This window comes from Pipra filicauda, unplaced genomic scaffold (genome assembly GCF_003945595.2).
Source record: "Pipra filicauda isolate LSUMZ 115617 unplaced genomic scaffold, ASM394559v2 scaffold71_size5581439_pilon, whole genome shotgun sequence".
Classification (NCBI taxonomy): domain Eukaryota; kingdom Metazoa; phylum Chordata; class Aves; order Passeriformes; family Pipridae; genus Pipra; species Pipra filicauda.
The window spans coordinates 1,506,717-1,519,447 of record NW_024104887.1 but is presented as its reverse complement, the minus strand read 5'-3'; the positions used below and the strand labels follow the sequence as shown (position 1 = coordinate 1,519,447).

The 12,731-nt window shown below is 61.4% G+C and overlaps 1 protein-coding gene across 1 annotated transcript; it reads right to left on the bottom strand.

Annotated features, from left to right (window-relative positions):
- FZD9 (frizzled class receptor 9) lies at positions 1-2,264 on the bottom strand. The gene has a single exon (XM_027727213.2). The coding sequence runs from the start codon at positions 2,120-2,122 to the stop codon at positions 368-370; it is 1,755 nt and encodes a 584-aa protein (XP_027583014.1). The 5' UTR covers positions 2,123-2,264; the 3' UTR covers positions 1-367.
- Positions 2,265-12,731: the final 10,467 nt, after the last annotated feature.

The window sequence follows — 12,731 nt, the reverse complement described above, 5'->3', positions numbered from 1 at the left end:
TTCAAATAACACATCCAGGGTTTATTGTTTTTTCCATTCCTCGCAGCTAATGATTAAAAAAAAAAAAATCTAAAATAAATTACAGAATTAAATAAACACGGATGGATTATTCCTCTCCCTGCCCCGTCCCCGCCGCCCCCCCAAAGAAAGCGTTAGAAGAGTCACTGGATTTGGCAACAGCAACAACAACAAAACAACCTCTAGGAAAAAGCAGCTACTTGTCAGTGAGTGGTGCTGGGGGGTCCCGCGGCCTCGCCCACCCCCCCAAACCGTGTCCCCCCCGCCGCCGCGCAGCCCCTGCCCTCGCCCCTTACCCGTGAGGCCGCTTCCCCCGGCGCTGGTGGGGGGGGGGGGCAGCCCCCCCTCTCTAGACGTGCGTCGGGTTGTCCAGGTACGGGTCCGTCTTGGTCATGTGCAGCATGACCGTGGGGGCCTTGTAGTGGCAGTGCCCCCCGCCGCAGCTGACCCCGCTGCAGGGCTTGCCCCGCGTCCTCACGCCCAGCCGCCTGTTGCACAGGCTCTGCCAGGTCTGCAGCGTTTTGGAGCTCCACACCCACACCCCGCTGGTGATGCCCACCACCAGCGACATGAAAATCTTTAGCATGAACACGGCCACGGTGGGCACCGAGGCCTCGAGGGAGCAGTTGGCGGCGCGGCGGCCGGGCAGGCGCAGGCAGCCGCGCTCCAGCGCCCGCAGCGTCCAGTAATCCACGTTCAGCCGCTCGTAGAAGTAGCAGACGATGACGCAGGTGGCCGGGACGGTGTAGAGGATGGAGAAGACCCCGATCTTCACCATCAGCTTCTCCAGCTTCTCCGTGTTGGTGCCGCCCGTCTTCATGATCTTGCGGATGTGGAAGAGGGCGACGAAGCCGGTGAGGATGAAGGAGGTGCCGATGACCAGGTAGCAGGAGAGGGGGATGAGGACGAAGCCGGTCAGGGCGCTGACGTCCATGCTCCCCACGTAGCACAGCCCCGTGAGCTCGTCCCCCGCCACCTTCCGCATGGTGAGGATGACGATGGTCTTCATGGCCGGGATGCCCCAGGCGGCCATGTGGAAGTAGCTGCTGTGGGCCTCGATGGCCTCGTGTCCCCACTTCTTGCCAGCGGCCAGGAACCAGGTGAGGGTGAGGATGACCCACCACAGCGAGCTGGCCATGCCGAAGTAGTAGAGGATGAGGAAGACGATGGTGCAGCCCGTGCTCTCCAGCCCCTCCTGGATGATGTAGAGCTCGCCGTTCTCCCGGTCGCAGGCGATGTTCTCAGCCCCTGCCACGGAGCGGATGATGAAGGCCACGGAGTACACGTTGTAGCACATGGAGAGGAAGATGATGGGCCTCTCGGGGTACTGGAAGCGGTGGGGGTCGAGCAGGAAGGTGAGGACGGTGAAAGCGGTGGAGACGAAGCAGAGGGTGGACCAGACGGCCATCCAGATGAAGGCAAAGTCCTTGTCCTCCCGGGACCAGTACACGTCCACCCCGGGGGAGCACCTGGGCGCGCACGAGAGGCTCTTCTCCACATACTGGAACTTCTCGGGGTTGTCGCAGGCCCCCAGCCCGTTGGGACCCCGGCCCTCGGCGGCGGTGCCCGGCGGCCACGGCCGGGGGGCCACGGGCAGCATCCCCTGCCCCTTGTGCGGCTCGGCGGCCGAGGCGTTCTCAGGGGCCTCCATGCACAGGGCGTTGGGGTCGTTCTTGGTGGGCAGCCTGCTGCAGTCGAGCGACTCGGGCCAGCCGAAGTTGAACTGCTCCATGATGGGGACGCACTTGTGGCGGGCCTGCTCGCACATGGGGCGGCAGGCGGGGATGCTGGCGCTCACCTGGTCGGTGCACATGGGCGCGTAGAGGGAGCAGAGGAAGAAGCGCAGGTGGACGTGGCAGCCGTACTCCACCAGCGGGGCGAACTCGTGCAGCTTCAGGGCGGCCTCGCGCTGGCTCTCGTGCCCCAGCAGGTTGGGCATGCGGGTCAGGTTGTACCCGATCCCGCGGCACATCGGGATGTCCACGGGCTGGCACCGCGCCGCGCGCCCCCGCGGGCCCTCCAGCCCCGCCAGCTCCAAGCCGCGACCCCCCACCCCGAAATGCCACAGCACCCACAGGGCCACCCGCAGCCGCGCCGCCGCCATCGCCCGCCCGCCCGCACCGGCCCCGCGGCTGCTACAGCTCCGCCATCGCCCGGCCACGCCGCCCCCGCCGCCACGGGGCCGATCGCTGCGGTGCTGGAGGCGCCGCGCCGGGGCAGCCCCCGGCCCCGGCCCCGGCCCGCGCCATGCGGCGGCGGCCCCGCCGAGCGCCCCGCGCCGCCCCGCGCCCGCCGACACCGGCAGCGCCCGCCGAGCGCCCCCGCCCCGCCCCGCCCCGCCGGGCGGGTCCGGGGGACGGGCGGGACGGGGAGGGGCGGGGGGCGGGACCCGCGGGGAAAGCGCTCCGCCGGGACCCCGGAGTGGGGACGGGGACACACACGGGGACACGTGTGCGCACACACGGACACGTGTGCACACGCAGGGACACATGTACACACAGGGACACATGTACTCACACGGACACATGTACTCACACGGACACGTGCACACACACGGACACGTACTCGCACGGACACGTACACACACAGGAACACATGTACTCACAGGGACACATGTACACACACAGGGACACATGTACTCACAGGGACACATGTACACACACAGGGACACATGTACTCACAGGGACACGTGCACACACACGGACACGTACTCGCACGGACACATGTACACACACAGGGACACATGTACTCACAGGGACACATGTACACACGCAGGGACACATGTACTCACAGGGACACATGTACACACACGGACACGTGCACACACACAGACACATGTACACACACACACGGACACGTGCACATACACGGACACGTGTACACACAGGGACACGTACTCAGACAGACATGTGCACACACACAGACATGTACACACAGGGACACGTACTCAGACGAACACATGTGCACACACAGGGACACGTGCACACACGCAGACACATGTACACACAAGGACACATGTATGCACACATGGACACATGCACACACACAGACACGTGCACACACAGGGACATGTGCACACACACAGACACAGGTACTCACACGTGGACATGTGTACACACATGCACATAGTAACACACACACGCACATGTGTACAAACACACATATGTACATGTGCACGTGTGCACGCTGACACACACATGCAGCGATGTGCCACGTGCACACACACACACGTATGTACATGCTAACATGCACATGCCCATGTGTACACACATGTACATACACACCAATACACACATGAACACACTGATGTGCACATGCACACCGACATGTTCGTATGTACAGCTGCACACACACACAGATATGCACGTGTCCATATGCACACAGACAGTAACACATGTGCCACACTAACACACACACACACACATATTAGTGTGCACATGCACACACACAGGCACAGACTAACACACATGTGAGCAGGAGTAACACGTACACACACACATATACATACACACATGTACACACTAACATGCCCATGTGTACACACATGTACATACACACCAATGCACACGTGCACACACACAGGCACAGACCAGCACATACATGTACACACACACACAGAGCCAGGCCACACACCCCCTGTGGCCCCGCACACCCTCAGGGTGAGCTGTGTGCCCTGGGACATGTACTCTCACACACACACACACACCTCCCTGTGCACAGGAACACGCGTGGCCTCACCGGTGCCCAGACCTGCCAGGTGCTGCCCCAGGGACCCCCCCCCGTACCTACAGGGTGTGGGTGAGCAGCTGAGCACACCTTGGCATAGGTGACCATGGGGTGCACACCCCAGGGTTGGCCGTCCCCGGGGGAGGGGACCCCGTCCCCACAGGGTGACACCGCTGAGCCTGGGGACAGAAACCGCCCCTTCAGTCCTGCCGCTGAGAACGGGGGAACTCACAGCACGTGGCACACAGCGCGGTGCCTGTGCCCCGGTGCCCCCGGGGCTGGGGACATGCTGGGATGGGGGGCCATGGGAGGTGGGTCAGCCCCAGCCCCCACAGCACAGACCGAGAGAGCCTTGTCCCTTGGTGTCACCCAGGGTGGGCACAGGGCAGTGGGCAGCAATGCCACTGCAAGGCCAGGGCTCTCCCTGGGCAGTGACACAAATCAGTGCGGCCGAGCTGGGGCTGCCAGCTCCAAAAATCTGCTGTCCCACTCACCGGGTGACACATCCAATGCCAAGGCATGGGGAGGTGGAGGTGTAAAAAAAACACTCTGGGGGTGGCAGCACCCCTGGGGAAAGGCTGTGCTGCCCAGCCACTGTCACAAGGGGCCACCAGCAGCCTCCCACTCCTGGGAGCCGCTGATCCCAGGCAGTCCCTGCTTACTCTGTGGCATTCCCAGAACCCATTTGGGAGCAGCTCGTCCACTCCAGGGCCTGTTCCAGCAGCGTTCCCGGGGTGTCCTGCAGGACACCCGGCACCCAGTGCCTGGCTGGCGCCTGGGGGTCCGGGCATCCCGCCATTCCCAGGCATTCCCACAGCCCTGCGATTTCTTTAGTAACAACATAACAACCTGTCAGCACGGCCCCTAATCGCTGACACCCGTCGTACAGGATCCAAACATCCCGGTCTGGAGCTATAGGGAAATTCCATTGGAGCTGCTTATCGGCAGCATAATGGAGGGGGAGATAAGGAGTCGCCCTGGAATTTCCCTCTAGCATGGGGCGTCTGAACACCCGGCTCCAGGGCCCTGGGAAAAGGGTTATTGGGGGATGTTTGGGGTTATTTGGGGTGCTGGGTGGGCTTTGTCATCTTGGCCACCAGCTCTGGGGTCCCAGAAATCATTGTCTCGTGTACCCGGTGACACTGAGCAGCTTCAGGGACCTCACAGGTGGGTTAAGAAATGCACTAAGAAATGGCTGGTTTGGGATATTTTGTGCTGTGGTGCAGCTCTGGGGACAGATTGTCACCCATGGCTGAGCTGGCAGCAAAGAGATGGGGATGGAGGTGGCACCTGTGGGATGCTGGGACCTTTCCGGAGGACTCTCATCCCACCCCCCCCCAGCCCCAGGGTGTGTGTCCTGAGTAGGGTGAGGGACCCAAGGGTGTCACTGCCACCACTCCAGGGCACCCCAAAGCCCAGCTCCAGACACTGAGGCTTCCCTTTAGGGAACTATTTGCCAAGAAAAGCTGGGAAGTATCACCAGGAAGACCCAAAACATCTCTGACCCAGCCCTGGTTGCCCCACGAGGGTCCCAGGCAGGGGCTGGATGAGACCCCGGGGTCCCAGCCCCACCTTCCTGGCTCAACCCCAATGAGTGCCCTCCTGCCTCCCAGCTTGGACTGTGAAGGGTTAATGGAGGGGGGGTGTGCACAAACAAATGTCTTTTAATTTAATTTTGCTTTAATATGTAAAACTGTTGCTCTTGGCTCCTGTTACTGCAGCCCGGCCAAGAGCAACACGAGGATTTTCAGAGTCAAGGGGCTCCTTGTCGAGGAGCGGCCGCCCCTCACCTCTACCCTACACCTTGGGGTGCTCCTCCCTCACCCCACACCCTCCTCAGGTGCTCCGTGAGGTGCCCAAGCCCTGCCTGAGCCTCAAGGATCTGCAGTGGGGACAGCAAAGGATCCTTCCCGGAGCTTTATCCCACTCCAGTGGTGGACAGGGGAGCACTGAGGGGGTGCCACCAACACCCCAAGCCTTGCCCTTACATTGCTCCACTGCCTGAGCTCGATGGAGAGCGACCTGTCCCCCCTGCCCGCACCCCTGGGGTGCGCGGGGGCGGCGGGGGGGGAACGGGACAGGGCAGGGGTGGGGACATCCCGGCCACGCACAGAAGCCGAGATCTCCAGCAGGTCTGGGAGCCCCGCAGTGAAAACAAGAACCCCAGGTAGAACAACAGAGAGATTTACGGCCTTGGAAGTGGCCCTGGGCTGCGGATCCAAGATCAATAGCGGGAAGAAAGGACTCTCAGAGCTGCACAGGAATCCTGCCCGGGAAGCGGCCAGGCCGGCGAGCGGGACTGATCACCGGAGCCCGGGAGCCTGTGGTTCCTGGCAGAGCTTTGCCCCATTTCCTTTCTTCCCGTCAACAGCGCCTGAAACCTGTGCTAGAGCCTCGGCGAGGGGAGGGGAACGGGGAGAAAAATCCTCCGGTGCCCCCTCGGGGTACGGAGGGGCTGCAGCAGTGCCCCCCTGCCCAGCCATTGGGGGTCCTGCTGGGGGGAAGGGTTTGGGGCACCAGTGATGGAAACAGCCCTGGTGGGAGACAAGGAGGGGGCAGTGGAGCTGGGCAGGGGGTGATGGAGGTGGGAAGGGGGTGATGGGAGAGAGATGCAGCAGGGGAGAAGATGTTAGAAGGGGGATCAGGTGATGAAGCAGAGGAGGGAATGATGGAGCAGAAGAGGTGTAAATGGAACCTGGGAGAGAGTGATGGAGCAGAGGGGGCAATGATGGAACAAAGGGAGTGATGGAGGTGGGGAGGGACTGATAAAGCTGGGCAAGGGGTGATGGATCCAGGGAGGAGGTGATGGAGCTGGAGAGAAGGCAATGGAGGTGAGGAGGGGGCAACAGGGCAGGGGATGAGACAACAGGGCAGAGGACAGGGAGATGGAATTAGAAGGGGGTGATGGATGTGGGGAGAGGGTGATGGAACTGTGGCAGGACCATAGGGTCTGTCCTGCCCAGCCTTGGCCAGGGCAGCAGGACTTGCTGCAGGGTGGTGAGAGGCTCTGTGCCAGCACTGCCCTCACCCCTGCCCTGCCGAGCCCCCAGACCCTCGGGGGTCCCAGTTCCTCCCGGTGCCACAGGCAGGGGCTGGGGCAGGGAGGGGAAAACCACCTCCCAAGGACAGGCCACTGGCTGTGCCCAGGGCAAGCCAGGGCTCTGGGCACCCCGTGCCCTCCCTGCCAGCCTGGAGGCGGGTGATGGCACAGCCCTGCAGGGATCCGGGCGGGATAATTTTCCCTTCCTGAAGAATTTCACAGGAATAGCTGCACGAAAGGCCAGCGGCTTCGATTTCAAAGGGATGCCAGTGCCGGGGCCGGATGGGCTGGCGAGCAGGTGGAGGGGTCCATCCTGGGAGCACCCCACGGGGCTGTGGGCTGGCACCCACCCGGCCAGGGGGGCAGCTGAGTTCTGCCCCTGCCACCCTCTCCTTGGGGACACCGGGAGCACCACCAGGAGCGATCCTCAGTCCTGAACCCCTCCTACCCCGGGCACAGCCTTGTGTGATGCCAATGCACACACACGTGCACAGACCATGCCCACCGTGATCTCTGTGCCCCCAGCCACGCTCCTGGCCATGGGCAGGTGCAGCGGGGAGGGAAGATGGGGAATTTTGGGGACAGTCTCCAAACAAGTGGGTGGAGCACAAGTTGTGTCCCCCGGCAATGCCGTGTGAGGCCTCCAGTCACCTCCTGGCCTTGGGTCCCCTGCAGGTGTTTGTGGTGACAACCCAGCCCATGGTGCAAGGACGCTGTGGCCATGGCTCAGGGACAGGAGGTGACGTGTAACAACCCAAGGATGCTCACTGCAGCCTGGGCACCCTGTCAGCCCATCACCCCACCCTGCTGCTGGCCAGTGCCCCTCTCTGGCCATGGCCACGGGGTCCCTGGGCTGTGACCTCCTGTCCACGCAGTGGTGACATGAAGCAGGCAGCAGACAGGTGGCACAGGGTATGTCCCCACCCCCAGGAGCCCTGGGAGCCTGAGGGACCAGCACAGGGACCACGTGGGAATCAGGGCATGGGGCAGGAGGGCAGTGGGTGCCCTGGGGGAGCCCCGGCTGGGAGAATGAGGAACGAGAGGGGACAGTGCCCATCACCCCACCTAACCGAGAGTATTTCAGGCTGGTGAGGGTGGTGGCAGCACAAGAGGCTGCTTTCAGCCCCTGGTGGCACTGGGACACATGTCCCCAGCGGTGGGAGCGCCCTCCCATCGAAGGGGAACCTGGACTGAGCCATGTTCTGTCCTCAGCCACCTCGCTCAGCCCTCCAGACCCTTCTGGGGGAGCACAGGACCCAGGTGAGCCTCAGGAACAGACGTTCACTCTGAGCCCCACTGATGGCAGCAGCTGCAGATTGGAGCAGCTGCCTGATGGAGGCAGGGGAAGGGCTGGAGCTCCCTCCCAGCTGGCTCAGCCCAGGGAAGAGCCGCTCATCCAGCCCCAGGCCGGGCCGTGGGGCAACCGTGTGCCCCCCCAGCTGATCTTCAGTGCCCACCCCCGTTCCTTGGCATCCTAAGGACGGGCAGAGGAGGCTCCGTGTTGCTCCCAGACAACACCCCAAGCCGGCACAGGAGCCCTTTCACCCGCAGCCCCGCTCGCCCCCCGAAGTGAAGCTCCTTCCCCAGGACGCCCCATCCCGGGGCGGTGCCGGCCCCGGGTCCCGGGGCACAGACACACTCGGCCCTTTCTCCTGCTCGGCGCTGGCAGGAGGCTCCATCGCAGCACAAAGCGCCTCCTTGTTCGCCCGGCCCCGGGCCGGCTTGTGGGGAATGGCAGGGAATCGCCTCCGTTTCCTGCTGGAGTTTTATTACATTCACCGTATAAATAAATAAATACGATCCCGAGGAGAAGGGGAGAGCACGGGGCAGGCTGGAGCCAGGCAGGACGTGGGCTGGGACTGAGCCCCGCGGCACCGGGGCTGGGGGCACCCCGGGAGGGGGCAGGGGATGCCCCACGGCAGCTGTGTGCCCGGGATGTCTGTGCTCCCCGGGCCCTCGTGCCTTTCCAAGGAGCAGCTGAAAGCAGCAAAATCCGGGAGGCAGCTCTGCAGCCCCAGGGCTGCTGTAAGTGCTCAGCCAGGGACTGTGGGCACCAGCCCCGCTACTTGGCTGGAGAAGAAACATTCTCCCAGGCAATTTGGGAATTGTGGGAGTCCCCTCCTGCCCTGCCACCTCCCCATCCATTGCTGTGCCACCCCTGAATGATGCCATGGGCCAAGCACCCTGCACCAGTTCAGGCTGGGGTGCCTGGACACGGCCAAGGCATCCCCTGGGAAGCAGAGGCGCCCCTGCAGAGCTCAGCCCCAGCCCATCGTGTGCCCCAGGAGTGGGGACAGCTCTTGGAACCTGCTGGAAATGCTTTTATCACCCAAGTGACTGGGCCAAGCTGCCCACCTGGTTGCCAAGTCCAACCACAGGTCTCCAGTCCATCCTCACTGTCACCTGCCACCCCTCCGGGTGCCCCACAGCCACGGGGGCTCTCACCAGCCTGGTGCTGTGGTTCTCCAGCTGCTTGGACCCAGCAGGAAGAATCTTGGCACTTTCAGGGCTTTTGCTTTGGGTTGGTGTCAGCTCCTCCAGCCCAAGCACGGGGAGCAGCCAGACTGAGGCTCTCCCGTCTCCAACACCACTGGGTGAGTGTTTGTCCTTTCCCTGTTTCTGGACAGAGTTGATCAGTGCTGGGAAATGCTGTGTTGCCTTTCTTCTTCTCTTCCCAGGCCCTGGACACCTTCTAGTGGGTGGCATCCCAGCCCATGGCAGGGAGTTGGAATGAGAGGATCTGTAAGGTTTCTTCCAGCCCAAACCATTCTAGGACTCTGGGATTCTATGAAACCAGCCCTTGTTCAGGTCACAGTCCCCTTCCTCATGGTTCCTACCCAAGGCTGGGTCACTCTTTGCTCTGGACAAACCATCTGGCACCAGCATCCTCCTCCCTGTGCTGGTTCCTCTGTAAGTACCTCCCTCTTCTCATCTCCACATGGAGCACACTTGGACACCATCACCTCTCACCTGGCCAGAGGAGCAGCTCCAGGAGGATGTTCCTCAGCTCAGTGTCTAACTCACTCACCAGAGAGCTGCTGCAGTGCAACAATTCCATCCCCACCTTCTCTGGCCCCTCTCTGGAAGGAGCTGCTGCAGGTGAGATGTGGCAGTAAGGACAGGAGTTACTCCAGACCCTCATTTGTCAAGGAACAGACCCTGACATCCCAGCAGGGCCAGCTCAAGGGACACAGAATTTTGACGACTCTGGGGCAAAGGATTTTCAGCTGTGCTGGAGGTGGACCCAGAGCCCTTCTGCCCCTCCCATCACCTGCAGGGTTTGGGTTCATGTCCAAACACAGGATTCCTGGTGGATCACTGCTCCTCATCACCCCAACTGGTCAGATGGGCTCTGACACCCCTGAGGGATCAGCAAACAACCCTCCCCTGGCTGGCACCCACAAACACTCCACTGGGAAGCCTGGACACAATCCTGATCTCCCTGGGGGAGATGGGATTTAGGCACAGGGGATCCAGACCAGCAAAGAATTATACTCAAGATGACCCAAGTGTGTTCCAGGCAAAAGATGTGACCGCCTGTAGCCCTGCTTGGATCAGCAGGGAACACCCCAACCCCCCGGGCACCCGTCCCTTGGGCAGCACTGGTGAGTGCAGGCAGGAAGCTGGAGGGGTGCATCCCACCAGGGAAGGACTTTGCACTGGAGTAGCATCGGCGTGACCTATTTCTAGCTTAAAAACACCCTAATGCGCCAACATCTCTGAAAAGGCTCAAGAAAACAAAGTTTAACCCACAAAAAAATAAAAGCAGCACCATGGTGGGAGCCGGTTTCTCCCTTTCTTTTCCAGAAAATATTTTCACAAGATGGGGCAGTGCCACGTCAGGTCCATCACCATCATCATCACGGCACCGGGAGCTCAAGGCTTGGAGTGGAAACCCTCAGGTATGTCAAACAAAAACACGGTTCCCCGTTCGCCGGCTAATCCTGTTCTCCTCCGGGGGAAAAAAACACAAAGCTCCCAGATTTATTCAGCCCAACTCAGCACTTTTGGGTTTTGCTGATGGTGCCTAAATATAGTTCGTGAGAAACAAATAATCTTTCAGGGATTTCTGCTCCCCTCGTGTCTCCAACCACCTTGTTTAAAGGTCAGCGGCTGCGGGGAGGGCTCTCGCCCCGCTGGCACTGCTGCCCTTGGGCAGGAGCCTGGAGGTGAGGAAAGGAGCTTTTGGATGTGTCACCAGGGTTGTGAGGTGGGTCACAGCAGTGCCGGGGTGGGCTCTGGGGTGGCTCCACTCTGTCCCTGTCCCCAGCTCCAGCCTGTCCCTCTCCTGCCCCCCAAATGGCATCGACCCCTCGGGCATGTGCCGGCTGGAGGAGATGGGGAGGGCAAAGGCTGTTATTGGGAAGTCAGCAGCTGGAGGTGACATCCCTGGGAGTGTTCATGGACAGTTTGGATGGGACTCTGAGCAAGCTGGTCTAGAGGAAGGTTTCCCTGCCCATGGCAGGGGGTGGGACTGGATCGTCTTTAATGTCCCTTCAACCCAAACCATTCCGTGATTCCATGATCTCATGCCAGAGTAGCACCAGACCACAGATCCCAGCTCCCTTTGTGCTAAGCCCCTTCCCCTGATGTTCAGCTGCGTGTTCCTGCCTTTGTCCTGTCCTGGAGTACCCCTGAGTTATCCTTTCCCCCCTCTCCATCCCTAATCCTGCCCTGTTCAATGGGCAAAGAGCCAAGGGCAGGGAGCTGGTGATGGCCAGCAGAGTCAGAAGGTCCCATCAGCCCTCCAGATTCCCAAAAACCAGGGCTGGCAAAACCAAACATGCCTCCAGGTCTCCAGCAGAGCCTGGCCTGAGGGAATGCCACATCCAATGGCCCACCATGACTGCCTGAGGGTCGTGCTGGCAGCACTCAGGGCAGAACCCAACCAGCCTCTTGGCTGGGTCAAATCCTCTCTGCTCATGGCTCCCAGTAATCCAGGTTTGCTGCAAATGCCCCAGAAGCAGCAGTGAGGTGTCTGAGAGGGATTTGGGATGCCTGCATGCTGAGGTGGGTGGCCTTGGCTGGTGGCAGGGAGGGCAGAATGGTGGCAAACCCTAGCCCAGCCCTGTGCTCCGTGTTCTGATGGGCTCCCTGGCACCTCCCAAGCATTCCCATCCCGTGGAGGTGCCTGCCCATCCTGTGGGAGCAGGAAGTCCAGGCAGCTGCCTGTGGTGCTGCCCTGCTTCCCACCAGACTCCCATCCCCAACCCACCCTGGGAGGGGACAGTCCCCAGCTCCACAGGGGTTTGGTGTGTGCCATGTCTGTAACCCCTCCACAGGCTCTGCCCTGGCAGCAGGTCACGTCCCAAACCCCTGCTGGCCCCACTCCCCTCCACTCCCCTCCCCTCCCACCACATTTTCCACCCTCACTGCAAATCTCCAGCACAGGAAAATGTGAGGCCATGGAAAACCAAGCTGGCCCCTGTCAGCCAGGCCACCTTCCTCCTCCTCCAGCCCCTTCATCTCTCAGACCACAGAGTGCCCAGCTCTGGGATCTCCAGTGTCCCACCCCAGCCTGTTCCCCACTCCCCCTAGGCAGGACTCAGAGCCCCTTGAGCTGCAGGGAGTCTGTTTTGGGATACACTGAGGGTCTCATGGAGCAGCCAGAGCTCCAAGTGTGTGTTTGGTGCTGCTGGTGAAGGCCCTGTGGTTCCCCATCAGCCTTTCCCTGTGTAGTTCCAAGCCCAGGTCCTACACTGGCTCCAGCCTTTGTGACCCTGATCAGGATGCAGCATCCCCGGGGTGCACAGGGCCAGGGACACACCAAGGGGAGAAGAGCTGGGAATCACCCTGACCCTGTCCCCACCACACTGGTGGATCACCACCTTTCTCCCAACACTTCTCATTCCCCACCTGGTCCAGGATCCCACCCTCAGCTTTCAGACCTGTCTGCAAAATCGGCAGTCTCCGTTTGCCTGTGACACTCCCCAACCTTCTCTATCTT